Source organism: Onychostruthus taczanowskii, unplaced genomic scaffold (assembly GCF_017590055.1).
Source record: "Onychostruthus taczanowskii isolate IOZ18803 unplaced genomic scaffold, ASM1759005v1 scaffold32, whole genome shotgun sequence".
NCBI classification, from domain to species: Eukaryota; Metazoa; Chordata; class Aves; order Passeriformes; family Passeridae; genus Onychostruthus; species Onychostruthus taczanowskii.
In genome coordinates, this window is record NW_024500572.1 from 5,210,621 (window position 1) to 5,226,775 (window position 16,155).

The following is a 16,155-nucleotide window of genomic DNA, read 5'->3' on the forward strand; positions in this document are numbered from 1 at the left end:
CAAGTATCCTAGATGGAAGTTCGTAATTATATCACATATATATTACCTCATTTTATATCTCAACACAAAGAATGAATTATTTGTCCTCCAGCCACTGGACTTTATTTCCAGCTTCTGCTCAGACAAGTCTTTCCCATACAAAAATAACATTTACTCCAGTCTCTGTATCACATCTGGTCTATGTGACATGTGTGTGACCTCTGCAATGATGCAAGTGTGAGATTTCAGCAGAAGACATTCTGATCAAATCATCAGATGACACAATAGCAAAAACACACTGAGCAGCTTTACCAAAAAGTGCCAGCAAGGATTGTAGAGCAAAGTGCATGGTCCTCCTGGTAGCTTGTTTCCCAGTTTTCAGAATGACCTCCTCTTGGCCAACTTCACAAAGGTCAAAACCTGTAGTGGGACATGGAACAGAAAATTACAGCTCACAGAAAGACCCTCTGTCTCAAATAAGAGTAATGTCATTTATAAAACAGACAGAACAGAGAGGTGTGACAGCCTGCAGCACCCTCGGAAGGATGACTTCCCCTCTCACTTGCAGTTTGTTGTCTGTTATTTTTCACTGTTTAGCAACACCTTCTCCAGGTGTTGGGAGTTTTGTGGCACTGGACTGGGAGCACACACACTCATTAACAAGTCACTCCTGTCAACATTTCTGTAGCTGAAAATTACTTGGAGTTGCCAAGAAATTATACACCAAACACATCTCAGGGGACAATGTTCTACATGCCAAACAATTTACTATTAATTCCAGGTTTCCTCACAGTAATAAAGCTGAAGAGCACAGACCTTGGACTTTGGCAAGTGCAGGCTGGGCTGCAGGGGGCAGACAAACGTGAAGCTGTGAGTCTTATCAGTGTTTCAAGCCCCCATATGAGACACCAGCAGTGGGTTTAGAGAGACAACAGAAATAAGTGTTTTCCTACCTAGAGCTGCCAGAAACTCATGACAGCCAGGCAGCCTCCAGAGCTGGACACTGATGGAGACCTGGATTGGTGCAGAGGGGAAATCTTGCTCCTTTTCTCCTGCTTGAAGTTGAACCAGGACTTGATGCAGCTGAAGACAGCAATACAGACATTAGCCATTCCTTACAAGTCACATCACTGCTTCTCTTACAGCCACAGATAAAGCAATGGCCTCTGCACACCCTTTCCCTGGACACCCAGTTCAGCTGCTGCTCCTGAACAGAGCAGTGAGATGGGAAGGTCTGGGAAGAAGGACAGTTCAGGGACAGCAACATCAGACAGCCTGGAACAGCAGTAAAGGCAGGGACAGAGCAGGGGTGAGGGCTGGGGGGTGGCCAGTGGAAACTGAGCAAGAAGGAAGCACAGCAGGAACATCTGTGAAGGGAAAGAAAAGGAAAGAGAAACTCTGGGGCTGCTCACAGAAATATACTAAAGCCCATTCCATGACTGAGCCATACTCCTTATACAAATCCTAAGAAACTCATTAACTGGGCAGAACAAGTCATATGAAACCATGGAAGACTTTCCTAACATCTCCATGGCCTCCAGGAAAGAAGTTTCCCAACTGTGCCCAAGGGACAGGAGTAGCAAGCTAGAGAGAAAATGTGTTTATGAAGATCTGACACAAATTAAGATGCCAGGATCCCGTGTAATTCACCAACACAGCCAGGGCAGCAAGGATGGAAAGCCATTAATCAGGGACCAGCTAACCTCAGGACCACCCATCTCTCACAACCCACAAAAGCTTACACAGGCCTTTTTCCACAGTAGCTGTGTGGAGCAAATCCCAGGCCTGAGAGCGGGTGCAGACACGGAGCAGCGCAGGGCACGGGTGTGCAGTGACCCCAGCACTGCACCCTGCACAGCAGTGTCCCCCCGTGCACATCATACTCACCATTGCCACCACATTTTTAACAGCCTTCGGGCAGCAGGCAACAAGAAAGGAAAAGAGGAGAAAAGAACATGGGTTACTCTGTGCTACAAAGTGCCTGTGCTGAGGAACCTTGCAGGGACACATCCATGGGCGAGCCAGCACCCTGACTGCCAAGATGCTCTGTCCAGAGAAAGAAGGGAGCAATGGGAATGGCCTGAGCTGGGAATCCAACAGCATGGGAACAGGCAGCTGGAATCTGGGAGTGCCCATCTCATGACAGCTCAGACACTTAGCAGGCAGACACTCAGGCCAACCCACACTCTGGCAGGAGGCTGAACATAAAACAGCCCTTCTCTTGTTTCCTCTGGGACGCAGCACTGGCGCTCAGTGCAGGCAGAAATCCCTAACTTTTCCTTGCACATGCAGCGTCGGAATTTCTGTCTTTTGCGGCTCCTGCCTTCACCTTTGCACTCAAAATAAGCATTTTCTATCCAGTGCAGCTGCTCAGGCTCCCACCCTGCTGCTTCACTAATGCCAAAAGCACTCACTCCCCTGTGATGCTGGTCACCCACTGAGGAAAACCAACCAGCAGCACCCAGTGACTGCAATGTCTGACCTCCTGCTTCTGTCTGGAAGAAAGTCTGCTTTCCTCTGGGACAGGCAGAGCCCCAGCTGCTCACACCATGAACTGCCAAGAGGCAGGAGAGGAAAAAAGCAATCACCACAATGGAGGGGAGAGCTGCTGAAAACCAACATGTAACAGGATAGACTGGTGCAAAAGGGAATTCTGCCAGGGGTCTGGGCTATGGAAGAAAACTTGCAATATCCCTGCCAGTGTTTACTCTGTGGGGCAGTGAGGAAAGGGTGAGTGTGTCTTTTGTTACTTGTGTACAGCCAGCTGAATGTTTTTCCTTGGGTAATTTAATTATCTGAGGCAGGGCAGCAATCATGAAGCCACCTCATTAGCACTCTAAGGCATTCTGAGCATAGGAAAGTTGTCCTGTCCTCCTAACACCCCTCAGACCTGACTTCCCTTGGGTGACCATGAGGAAGATAACCCTGAAGTTAACCACACACATCTCAGGCACTGAGGAGAGCCAAGGCAAGAGGCAAAACACCACCAAGGGCATTGGAAACATCTCTAACTCTGCTGCAGATCCTAACAGGAACCCTTTCCTTGGAGCACACTCATCCCAGTGGGCTACCAGAGCTGCTCAGCAGGTGACAGAGAGGCTGGGGCTCTTCTCTGGCTTTTTCTGCAGACTCCATGTGACTGAAGGAAGGGCAGCCTGACACCACACGGAACAAATCCGAGCTCCCCACCACAGTATTGCCTGGAATGTTTCTGCACGGGGAAAAGGGAAAGACAGTGAGATATAGGCCCATTCCCTGTGTGAGTGTGTCCATGTACTAAAGCAGGCAAATGCTGAAGAGAAACCTCATTAGAGGAGCACTCAGGACAGTAAGAACCATGGAATGGAAAGCAGCCAGGCTGGTGGCCCAGAGAAAGGTCAGGTTAGGCTAGGCATGCTCAGAGACAGGAGAGGGAAGAGTGTGAAGGAGGCTGAGGGGAGGGAGAAGTCCCATCACCACAGGTAGGTAGCACTACCCTTCTCCTAAAGACCAGAAATCCTTTCCCTGGAGCCGTGAGCACACACAGGAGCAGCACAGGCTCAGGGAGTTCTCTGACAGACCTTGCATTGTCCAAAGTCAATCACACCTTGGGACTTGAGTGAATAGAGTGGGCAATGAGCAGCCAACGTGGGCCTAGGCAGGATGGCCAAATAGCAATTAGGGGTCTGTTACTCAATTGCCCCACACTGCTGTAGGGATCATGCTTTCACCTGTCACTGAACAGGGAGTCCCAGGGCCACGCAGCCCAGTAACCCACTTGCATATTGTCCTTCTGGACACACACGTTCATTCACACAAACAGGCAAGTTTAGAATTTCAACCCTCAAGTGTCCTAGCAAGCTCTGGGTTGATAAACCAGGGCATCAACTATTCTGCATATTTCTGAATTTACTGACCTGGGAAGAGCCATTTGGAACTTGGTACTGGAGGAAAACCTCCCAACTCACCCTGTTGATAAGCTGCTCTCCTGTTTCTGAAGCTGTGATAAGTTTACAAAGTGCCTGAAGTGCAGGGTTAGGCAAACCTGAAAAACATCAGCAGAAACATCTGTATCTGTTTCTTGACTGCAAGAAATGCAACAAGCCTCAACAAAACACACACTTGGCTAATTGCTAAAACCTCTCCCCAACATCACTGGACAGCTCTGGAAGCAGCAGCAATTTCCAGAAAACAAAAGATCTTCCCACTTTGCATCTGATGACAGGTTTCCTGACTGAGAGCTGGGAGAGAGGAACAGTCACATCGACCCAGCAGCAAACGATTCTCATCTGTGGCAACATTTTCAGTTAACATTTACTTTTAGAACTTCTTCCCAGTCCAATACATTGATTTCATTGATGTAAAACATCCCTTTTTCACATGCTGACATCACAGAAAGGTGTGAAAGGCTGATGTGTGCCTCCTCTCACCTAGGAGGGACTGGATGGTGGTGCTGCACTGCTGCAGCCGGTCCCCAGGGTCCGAGGTTGGGAAGAACACTGCTGCTGGGAGGCCGCTGGCTGGTGGGTCCAGCCGAAATCCCACTGCTGTGAGGAGTGCCTGCCAGCCTGGAATGCCACCAACTTTATTCTCCACACTCTGCTGGGAGGTGTACATGGAGTTGTGCTGCCCGTTCTGGATTCGCTGCAATGATTTCTCCACCTGGGGGGAAATGACACAGCTTATTGTACAAGATGCTGTTACTGACTGCCTCTTTTTACACAGAGAAGGGACTGGAACAGCAGGCAGGAAACAGCAAATCCAAGATTGATCCTGGCCTGTCTCACACAAGAGGGCATTAGTGCCTTGGAAAGAAAAGCTCCAGTAACTCAGCTTTCACAGCTGCAACATCACAGTGATGAGTGTCAATATTCTCTGGGACGCTGGGAACAATAATGCCACAAGAAATGAAGTAACAGTTTGTTTGGGATAGTTTCCTGTAAGCCTGGCAGCTGCATTTCTCCCTAAAGATGATTCACCTTGGGGTTCCAGACTGCTTCTTACCAGACAAAGAGCCTGCAGCTACACAGCACACAGGAAAGAGAGATGAGTGTCCACAAACCCCAGCAACTGGGAAGACCAGCAATATTCACAGGTTTCCATCATTCTGGGTACTTCACACTCCTGTGAGACCACAGATGATGCATTGGGAAGAAAAGTATTAGAAGTCATGAGTGATCATTCCAGCCACCTGGCAGTTGGCTCCAGTCCCGCTGTTCCCCAGGACAGACTGGTGGCACAGATGGGGACAGAAGGGTCTCTTATCTTCCAAACACACAGAGACAGCAGTGACTGTGCTCTGTGTTTCCATGACTGCCATGTTCGTAGCTATTTCCCTGTATAAACAATTAATCCCAATGCTTACCCCTTAAGCAGAAACCCAATTCAACAGCTAATGCAAACCAGATGGGTCTGGGGAGGATTCTGTCACAATACAATCTAGGATTTTGCTTACTTTGCCTCTTTTTGCACTGAACACTTCCTTAGGTGTCCAAGTCTTTCCACAGTGATCTAGAGTTTTGCAAGAGGATACATCACAGCAGGGGAGGGGGGATGAAGGTGTATATATATATATTTTTTCAAGTGGGAGTGGCTGCACACCAGGGAGTGCCTGCTGTTCCACTCATGGCTCTGCTCATGCCCTCAGGTGAGGGTGTCTCAGGACTAGATGAGTTGTGGTGCCACTCATGGTTGTGACAGCCCTTCCTTTCCCTTACCAGATGAAGGAGGACACGCAGAGCATCCCGGGCCCTTTCAGGGTGCTGCAGGATCTCAGTCAGAGCCTGTCCTACCAATGAAGAAGGGCTGTTCAGCTTCATATCACTCCCAATAAGCATGAAGCCTGCAGGATTCAGAATGAGAGACAGTCAACCTCCTGTTGTTATGGAAAATGTTCAAACCAGACACAGATGTCCTCTGCCCTCAGACCAGTGAATGATGGTTCACTGTACCCTGCACAGGGACATTCTTTTCCCAGAGCTGCTGCCCACTCCCTGCCCAGTTATGCAGACTGAATGAACTTCCAGAAAGTTTCTAGATACTTCTTACTGTCCCCTGCCATTAAATCAATAGCATCTTCCTGTTCAAGCAAGCAGAAAACCACTGGATTGCAGCTAAACTTGTCCAGGCATGCTCCAGGTCTCCTCTGCAGCCACAGAAATCAACACATGCCAACAGTGGTCGTAAAACAGAACGCTGAACATGGAAAGTTTTTGCTGTTCTGGTCAGAAACCTGTCCTGGCTCAAGCCCCATTCACTGCCAGACTCCCCAGATGTCAGCACAAGGAGTTTCCCTTCTCATTCATGCAGTGAGGATGCAGCTGCTCCTGGCTCTGTGCTCTGTCCAAAACTCAGTGCCAAGGGTGAGCAGTGAAGTCAGGGACTGTGTGGGATGAACCTGCACAGTGCCATGAGCAGCTGAAAGCCTCTGCTTGCTGGCAATGCCAAGCACTGTGTCCACACTCTTTCTTTTCTGACTAGGAAGTGGTCACTTTTGGGGCCTTTTAGAGCTCTTCTGAGACAGAAAAATCTTGCAAGGAAAATAAAATCCCAACTGAACTGTGGCCTGTAACCTGAACTCAGCTCACAGCTGGTACTACCTGAACCACATCCTAATGCTGGACTCAACATGCCTGAAATCACTGTCAGCCTGACTCATTTTAACCAGTTCCCGCTCCTCCAGCCATATGCAGTTCACACCAGAGCCATATTCACCACAGTTTCCTGAGCTAAATAACGTGCTTCTGCTGTCTGTGCAAAAATCAATTTGGGGAATGCCTGCAGCTTTCAAAATCCAGGCCTCATGCCAGGAAGAGAAATTAGGTTATCTGTACGTATTCCTGTCACAGCACTGCTGAACTCCAAGACTTTGTCATTCCAAATCTCAAAGTACAGACCTAACTGAGAGGGAGCAAGCACCAGCACTGCACAAGGAGCTGACACTGCTGAGACATGCCCCATGGAAGCAAGAGAAAACCTTTTTTCTCTTTCTCCTAAAAGGACCAAAGGAGTAAGTCCTACAAGGTTTATGTCACAAAAATCACAACTACTTGCTGCTGCTGCTTCCAGCAGCACTTCTCCTGCCTCCTGCTGAAGTGTCACTACATTTTCCATTAAAAAGCCTATATGTGTGTTCCAGCTGACTCCATCCCAAGGACACAGGAAGCGTGAGCCTGGAGATTTCAAACATAGAGAATGAGTTGTTGTACTGCACTTTATTTTTTTCCAGTCATGAAATACACTTCACCTCACAACTGCTTCTAATTATACCCAATCCATACCCACCTACTGTGCCCAGTGAAATGCTTATGGGTCCTGTGACACTGACATTCAGCCACACTCAGCTGAATCAGAGTCTGAGACACAGGGACTGAATTCCAGGAAAGCACAAGGCACACACTGCTCCCAATTACCTGCCAGCACTGCTCCTTGCTTAGCTCACATAGTTTGGCAGCTCCCTAGAAACCCCATCTGATTTGTCCAGAAGAAGACTCTTCTTACCTGCCCAGTTGGCTGGATGGGAGAACTGCTTGCTGCTCTGCACGGTTTTCATTGCCTCTCCCAGGGCCGCACTGGCTTTCATCCCGTTTAAGAGAGAGGAGTAGAAGGCGTGCACAAACATTTTGGAAGCAGCCACAGGAATGGGCCAGAGTGACACAAGGACACATTGAGCCCCAGCAGCCAGGAATGCTCTTGTCAAGCCAATGACTCCATCAGAAGTGACTTTGCTGTTGGACTCTTGGTAAGAGCCAAGAACCACCAGCTTGACAGGCAGCCGCAGATCCAGCACATCAGCCGCTGTAAGCAGGAACTCCTGGAGAGGAGGGCAGTCTGAGATGCTCTCCACATCACTGGCATCATCCTGCATCCTAAGAGATTCTGGGATTGTGTAGGGGTTCCCAAAGGAGCTCTTGCTGCTGGCTGGGTTGCTGTCAGTGTTGGGTGTCAGGACCAAAGCAGCCAGCTTCCAGGAGACGTGGGTTGCAAAATGGACACATTCTGCCTGAGTCAGGGCACTCATGACTCTCTCTTTTGTTGATGAGCTGCCGACTAAGGGCTGGCAGCCAAGTAACTCAGATACCATATATGCTTCCTCTTCTGCAGAGGGCATAGGTCCCCACAGCCACCTGTCCATAACTGCTGAAGGGAGCTTGGGATTTCCGATCACAGCTGCCATTGAGGTAGAACTGGAGTAAGCAGGAGTATTCTTCCTCACATGGGACTACAGACAGAAAGAAAAAGAGAAAATGGGGTTCAAAGATCTCGTTTTTATGGTGCTGGAAATAAAATATCCTGTCCCTTTGGCTCTAAATGTAAGTCTGGTTGTCATAATTACAGGAAGACTGCATTTCTTTAGTTTCTTCTGTTTAACTATTCCAAGGAACACCTCTATTTGAGTGTGGTCAAGACTTCTATCCCCAGATCCCAGATATAGCCCAGGTCCCTTTGAGGGTTGCAGCAGAGCTAAAAACATAAAGAAGATTCCAGGTTCTCACATTCCTGGAACACCACCTGCAATCACTAAGTGGTTCCTCATACCTGCATTTCCAAGACCAGTGTCAGCACTGCCGGCAGCAGGTGCTGCAGGCAGCTGATGCTGAATGGAATAGCAGTAATGCTGACAAGATTCAGACCCTTCTGCTGCTCCACTGACTGTGCTTAACCCAGGGCAAACCAAGATGTGCCACAAAACACTGCCCAGCAAGAGCAAATGTGATTTGGTGTATTCTCCCAGGGAGTTGGGCATTAGAAATGCTTCTGCAGGATTCACCTCCAGGATTTGTTTTCCCTCATAGCTTTGACTGAGCTTTGACTGAGACATCAGTGGTTTTCCCCACTCAGAATGCTAAAATGGAGGTGAACATACCAGCAATGTGACAGACAGTCAGCTTGGCAAGGAAGCTCAGCACAGATCAGACACCTACATCTCTGTAGTCTGCCATGTAGTTCCACACCCAGCACATGCAATCCTTCAGAGGAGGATATCCAAATGATCCAAACCCCTTGTCTTCCTGGCACACCTGGGGCTGTGATTGTGTGCTGCAGGAACTAGATCAGAGCCTACTTTAGAGCTGTGGTGCTCAGCATGCTCCTCAGACCCACGGTGGCCTGTTTGTGCTTTCTGTTCTTGTGTCTGGCACAGCAGGACAGAGCTGCTGCTTTGTGAGCATGTACCAACACCTGCACCCACAGGAGAGGTTTCATAAGCAGTGTCACACCTTGGAGCTGGGATTCAGTGACTGGATGGATGGCACTGCAATGAGGCTGAAGCGCTCGTAGAGGTACTCGTTGGAGGAACTGCCCTTCAGGAGAGCAAAGGGAATGAGGTACAGTTCTCCCTCCAGAACCAGGACCAGCTGACGGTGGCGGCCAACAGGCCCACTGGAATGCATCAAACCCTGGAAAGAAAGAAGAGAGAATTCGTTTGGCCCTTTGGCTGCACCGTGTCCCTGTCTGTATTTCCCAAGCATCAGGCTCTGCTCTGACCCCGTGTCAGTTTGGAAACACCCACATCAGAGCCATGCTCTGCGTGACAGAGCAGCACGTCCTGTGCAGCTGCCCACCTGTGCCCAGCCAGTCCCAGGGGACAAGTGAGCACTGAGGGCACTGACCTGTCTGCTCTGGGTCATCACCCTGGCCTCAGCCCACGTGGGGCCCAGCCTCACCCTGCTTCTGCAGCTCCTTCTGCTCCAGCATGGAATCTTGGATAACCCAAACCACCTATGCTTTGTCAGTATTGTCATCACCTTATCCTTTGTCAGAGAATATTCTTTCTGATATTGAATTTCTAAAAAGCCATTTCCTCTGAAGAGTGAACCATCTACAGACAGATCTGTCCATGGCCTGCACTTCCAGATACTTGACCTCATCATCAACCCAGACTCACCAAAACATCTAACCAGGAAGCATCTTATGGATGGAAGTGAAGGAGAGAGATTAGTGAATAGGGAACATGCAGCTAGGCACAAAATGTGACAACTGCTCCTGGTCCCATGGAACTGTGGAAATTTATTCATCTAGTGTAAAAAAAAAAAAAAAGCAAAAAAGCAGGACTAGATCCTTGTCTCTAGATGGTTGCTAAGACCCCCTTCCAACCCAGATTGTTCTGTGAAAACACCACACTTCAGAAACCAGCCCCAAGCTGTCTGTTCTTGCTTTCCCACACTGAGAGGGTTTGGTGTCTGTGCAAAGCCTTACTCCTTCCATGGGTCCTATCAGTAAGTCGTAGAGAGCACGGAGCGGGGGTTTGGTGAAAGAAGTCTGCTTCCTTGGAAGTGATGATGTTCCATCCTTAACAGGAGACATGGTGCTGCTGAACAGGCTGGTCATGCTCTGACAGCTCCTGTGGGCAAAAGCCAAGGGAGAGGTTAGCTGCAGGAATCGGAGCTGCCCTGTGGCTGCCCTGACTTCTGACAGTGACCCTGTCACCCAGGGGACTCTGCTCTGTAAGATGCTTCATGGGAGGGCTTTGGTCTCTCATTCAGCTTCACACCTCACTGAGCAGTGACACTAATGGCAGGATGAATCAGCTGCAGACAGCACATGACATTGCTGTGGAGTTTCTCTCCACACTCCAGTGCCTGGAGTGCTGTTCCCAGCTGCTCCTGCACACCTATGGGGAGCAGCTGTGTGCAGGCAGGCATGAGACCCACTGACAACTGACCACAGCCACAGGAGGATTTGCACTTGGGTTGTGCACCAACTGACCTAGTGATACCAGAGGAAATGTGACAACAGGCAAACCAGGAGACAGCAAGATTCTGCACTTCTGCCACTGCTGAGCAACACCTGGTGCCCATTTCTGATATTCTCACAGAACTCTGCACTCCTGGCATCAGCAGCCACAAGTGTCTGCCCTGCTGAGGAAATGAAGTTCTCCCATTCTGGGCTCACTAGTCCAGCAGCTGTGCTCCCAGAACTGTTATCCTTGGCTTGGGACCATTTTATGTGGAAAGGGTAACTTTCAAAAACATTTTAGCAGGTGGACCTCAAAGGAAAGGTAGGGAGGCCTGGGATACACCCCAGCCATTTCTGATACATACCAACACACAGACTCAGAAATTGCATTTTCCCCCCTCTTTCTCTTCTCAGCTGTTGCAATCAGCCTTCTGACCCAGGATTGTTGCCATCAGGCAGCACTTGCCAGCCCCACAGCCCATGTTCAGCCATTGTTACACACTCATTTACTGCAGGGAATAGGGGCTTCATTACTTCAATCAGCAAAGCCCTCCTGCATCTTGGGTTTCCCAGACAAGCAGCTCTAGATTTATTTCCTCAGCACTCAGATTGCTTTTTATGAGAACCAAACCAAGGAAGCACCATAAATCTCTCACATCTCTTGCCTCTGTGTGTGTGTACACAAAGAGTGAGCAAATCCACAGGGGAGGGTGAACAGATCTCTTGTGGCAAGTGGGGCTGACCAGGAGCCCTGGCCAGCCCATCTTTTCCTCCCAAAGAAGCCAACAAAAGGCTCCAGGTGCACTGATGATTTCCACCTTGCTCTTGCAATGCAGAGGATCCCCTGATGTCTGAACAGTGAAATCTTTCATTTGGAAGCCTCTGCTCAGACTCTGCAGTGCTGCTGATTTATAACCCTTTGTACAGGCAGCCTAGCCTGCAGCAAGCAGAGAAACAGCACAAACAGCCAGGGCTCAGCTCTGCTCCCTGCCTTTGTCTTGTTGGGATGCAGGAACAAAGCAAAGCCTCAGAGAACAGGGTCAGACTGACCTGGCTGACCAGCAGCCTCACAGGTGCTGGCTCTGCCTGCTGGGGATGAGTGGCTGGGCCCAGGCAGAAGGAGGGGTTCATCCCAGAACCAGCACAGAGCTGCTCCTGCCTCAGCACTAATTAGGATTTTGGACAAGTCAAATACTGCCCATGGCCAAACACAGCCATTGGGAGGGCTGGGAGTCAGGCTGGTGCTGCAGGGGTCTGGCAGCCTTGGGAAGCTGGATACCCACCAAGCCTTCCTCAAAGAGACTCTTCCTAAAGATGCAGCCCTAAATCCACATTCAGGGCCTTGACACACACACTGTACAAAGCTGCAGTAAGCTCCAGAAAGCAGCCAGATCTGAGCTCCCTGAGGATCATTTCAAGGATCCACAAGTATCTCCAGAACTTGGCAGTGGTTGCAAAAAACCCACAGCCCACCCAGAACTCTCTGCCAGGGTGGTCTGCATGTCAGCAGCTGCAGCACTGCATCCTGGATGGCAGAGAAGCACCACAGAAGGGACTCCCCAGCCACTGCTGTTCCTTCTGCCTGGGCTGCCCTCATCCCTCTGCTCTGGAGAGGGTCAGCTGTATGGTTCTCCAGGGCAAGTTGTCAGCCCTGAGGGCAGTAATAGGCTCCAATGATCCTGATCAGCTTGCCCTACCTAAGGAGCAGAGGAAATAGAAGCTGCAAGAAGACAGGAACCACTGTGGCTATCCTGTGGTTGTACCAGTGGCATCCTCAGCTCAAACAGCCATTGCCCAGTCCTGAGATCCCCACAGTGTTCCTTCAGTGCTTCTTTCTCCTCCAAAGTCCATTTCCTCTCAGAAGTTCTCTAAGAGAGCTGCCAACCCTCCAAGTTTGCTTTTCTAAGCAGAATTGAGAAAAAATCCTATTATTCTCTGCTTAAAAGCACCTACCCTGAATTCAGGGCTCAGCAAGCCAGCTGTAAACAGATGTGGCAGTGTCAGCTCCATCCCCTGGTCCCCCTCCACAGGCAAAAGGAGAGGGGCAGGCAGGGAGGCACTATCTAGCAGTGTCTCTATTTTTTCACCTCAGTGCTCATTGCAAGAACATCACAGACACAGCTGCTTCTAATGCTTCCCCTGCTTCTCTCCTGAGAGTGCTTTCAGTTAAATACCCAGGATGCCCCATTCCTGGGCTGCTCCTAAGAGCTGCAAATTACTTACTTGACAAGGCACCTGAGCCTAAGTTCCTAGGTCTGGCTGCAAAGTAATGTATGTGGCTCCTGTGAAGCAGAAAGACAGATGTGGCATGGTTGGCCACTGCAGTGTTCCTGAAGATTAGCATTCCCTGGAACAGAATCACATCCTACTTCCCCCTATAATCAGAAGGACAATCTCCTCTCTTTCTAAGCCTGATAAACTAGCAAAACATCTCAGCAATTCTGGGGATCTGCCTGTGTTATCCAAAACTAGCAAGTATTCATAGTCCTTCAACAGTGCAGCAGCTTGAACAGATGCTGGTGGATTCTGGAAAGAAAACCAGGCCAGTTGCTGGTGCCAGCAGGCAGCTCCCAGTCCGTGGGGATGCTGTAACAGTTCACAAGCTCCAATGGTGGCTCACAACACTCCAGGCTGATCACATTTTCTTTTCCAGCTGAGAAAGGCCTAGGGTATCCTGTGCTCATAAACCACAATCAAGCACAGATCCAGTCAGAAATCCTGGGTTGCATCACGCAGCCACACTGGAAAAATTCTGTCCTCAATTTTCTTTCCAAATGGTTGCCCTAAGCCCTAATCAGCACAGTCATGTGAAAGGCTGAGAACAAGTTGTAAGAGGCAGAAAATGAGTGGAGACTTGCAGCTAGTACAATCCTGTAACTCTGGAAAAGCAGCATATATGTTGTAGCTAATTGGTACAACACTTGAGATCAACAAAAACATGTATTTCTGTAACAAGTGTGCAGGAGAGAGCTCCAAGCTCTGCATCTCACATACAGCAGGGACAAAACAATTGCTTGGAGTCTCAAAATCAGCACTTGGCCAGGAGAAGAGCAAATTCAGAACAGCTGTTCCTCTGGACACTCATCAGTTACAACAGGACCAGTCCTTGCTGGCTCTCCCCTCGAGCACTGGCTGCACCTAAACTTGCAGTTTAGAGAGAAGCCCATCACCAAGAAATCTCCTGCTTGCTGACCCCTGCAGCAGTGCTGCATTCTCACCTGTTCAATAGGTTGTTCCTGCTGACCATCCTCAGGAAGCCAGTTGGATCAGTCATTGAGTTCAGCTTGTTATTCATCTCCTCAAACTGTTGGTCCATGATATCCCCAGCTTCACTCTCTGTCTCGCTGCTAGCACAGGCTCTGGGGGGAATCAGTGAGATGAAGGGTCACTGATGCGAGAAGGAGCAACAGCTTGATGACAACTGCTTGGCCAGTCTGAGCAAAAATGTTTTTCAAACAGAAGCTCAACCTTTTGTCAGGCATATAAGACAATACCAGCCCCAGTTCCTCCTCTCCTGGGATTCCTCAAGGTTTAGTGAGTGGCACACGCAGCGGGGAGGGCAGGACCCTTTCTGTGCACTGCAGGCAGGGATTTCTAAAGCTGCAGCACAACACTGAAAAGCTGAGTCTGCAGGAAACACCAACTCAACCCTTATCTGCCTAAGAACATGTGTGAGCACATCCTTTCCAAATCTCCACAGTTAACTTCAAGCTCCACATACTTCCTTCACGTAGCAGAGGGAGCTGTGCTGCCACTCCTGTTATACAAAGAGGGAAAGCACAGAACAATTTACTCTATCAATGCCCCAAGTGCAGCAGCAATACTGAGAAACAGCCCAACAATTCTAAATTCCCAGTCTCCTGACACCAATATCTAAATTTTCTCAGTGCAGCTGGGGTGCTCATGGTGGGCTGGGTTGGGCTCAGTGAGCATTTTGCATGTGAATCATTCTCTCTCTATTTTGTACACTTTTTTTGTTAATGCTGTTGCTGTTACTGTTTGTTTCCTTGTCTCATTGCTGTTTCCAGTAAATTGTTCTTATCTCAACCCACCATCTTCACCTTTTGTGCCTCCAATTCTCTTCTCCAGCCACCAGGAGGGAGAGAGGGGGAGGGAGGAAGGAAGCAGTACTGGGGTTTGGAGAATCTCAGTGGGAGAACTAAACTGGGGAGTACCATTCCTAAACCATAACAATGGCACATCACAAACCTTGGATTTTTTACACTTAAGATAAACCTAGGATGCTACCTCATGAAGCTTCCTTGCATCTCATTTCTGCTACTTTTTGGGTTTCTGACAGCTTGAAGCCTCTCCTCAAGGGCATGTTTCCCAATAAAGAGCACAGGAATTAAATGAACACACAACCTGTACTTGTGCAGGCAACCAGCTGTATCTCTGCTGCTGTATGGATCATGAATCTCTTGTGAGCGAATTTCCTGGTCAATATGATTTACAGCCTGCTAAGTCCTGACAAAAGTCAATCATTTCCTGAACACTGAAATGGGGACAGCTGAACCAGACGGGGGATTAAAAAAAACCAACATAAGGGAAAAAATGAAGAAGGAAAGTTTGTCAACAGCTTCTCCCTGCACATTTTTCCTCCAGTTGAGGCATGCTCAGCTCTGAGTCCTGGCACAGTTTGGAGTAACACTCACAGCTCCTGAAAGAGGCAAAAATCTTGAGTTCATGAACCCAAGAGAGCGGGTCACATGCTCTCCCTAAAGAGAGCGGAGTCTGTTCTGACACAAATTCAAGCAGATTTTAAAATCCCTTACACTTCTTTTTTTTTTTTTTTTTGCAAGAATGTTACTTTGAGGATTAATTAGACCAGCTGAAAAGAACCCTTTCTAGCAGAACCTGAAGGCTGCAGTGTGGAACTGAACATGCTGTGCATCCCCTCCCCTCCAGAAGTGTGAAGACACGCTCTGGAGACTCAGCAGTACCTCTGACCCTGCTCAGGCTGTGGACACACAAACTCTTCAACCTGAAACCCAGAGCACTCCAGCAAGCCAGGGACTGAGCAGTCAAGCTCCTTCACATGTGCTGTGCACATTCACACCCTGCTGCTGGGCAGAGCCTGGGGCTGGGACTGAGGCTGGCAGCTTCTGCTGGGGCCCTGGAGAGCAGTGGAATCAGCAGGGCTGAGGGGAAGCACTCGAAGCACACTGGGAAAGAGGTTTCAAGTAGAAAGTGATGCTCACCCACGTGGAACAGCTAAGATTTGTTTGCTTGATCCCCTGCATGTGATTTTGACATGGGGAAACAATGTCTGCCTATGATTGTACTACACTGGTCCAAAATCTTGGAGACAAGCATTAAACCCAGAATCCTTAACCAAAAATATACCCCTACCACTACCACAAAGTGAGGAAGAACCTGACATCCCAGCAGATTAAAAACTCATCCCAGAACCTGAAGACTGAAGGACTGCCCTTGCCAGGAGGTGAATCTGTGGTGACAAACAGTTAATGAAACTAAAAACTGTATCTGCAAAACTGCTGCATGAGGCCCAAATGCAGA

The 16,155-nt window shown here is 49.0% G+C and overlaps 1 protein-coding gene across 3 annotated transcripts in view; it reads right to left on the minus strand.

Moving 5' to 3' along the window:
* TTC28 (tetratricopeptide repeat domain 28) overlaps nt 1-16,155 on the minus strand; it is a 108,123-nt gene that overhangs the window by 5,682 nt on the left and 86,286 nt on the right. For all 3 annotated transcript variants that reach the window (XM_041410029.1, XM_041410030.1, XM_041410031.1), the window contains 9 exons: nt 13,854-13,994; nt 10,156-10,300; nt 9,177-9,356; nt 7,459-8,179; nt 5,676-5,800; nt 4,389-4,620; nt 3,927-4,003; nt 933-1,062; nt 292-399 (listed from right to left, as the gene is read on the minus strand). In XM_041410029.1, the coding sequence (XP_041265963.1) occupies nt 292-399; nt 933-1,062; nt 3,927-4,003; nt 4,389-4,620; nt 5,676-5,800; nt 7,459-8,179; nt 9,177-9,356; nt 10,156-10,300; nt 13,854-13,994 (1,859 nt within the window). The remainder of the gene's footprint in view (nt 1-291; nt 400-932; nt 1,063-3,926; nt 4,004-4,388; nt 4,621-5,675; nt 5,801-7,458; nt 8,180-9,176; nt 9,357-10,155; nt 10,301-13,853; nt 13,995-16,155) is intronic.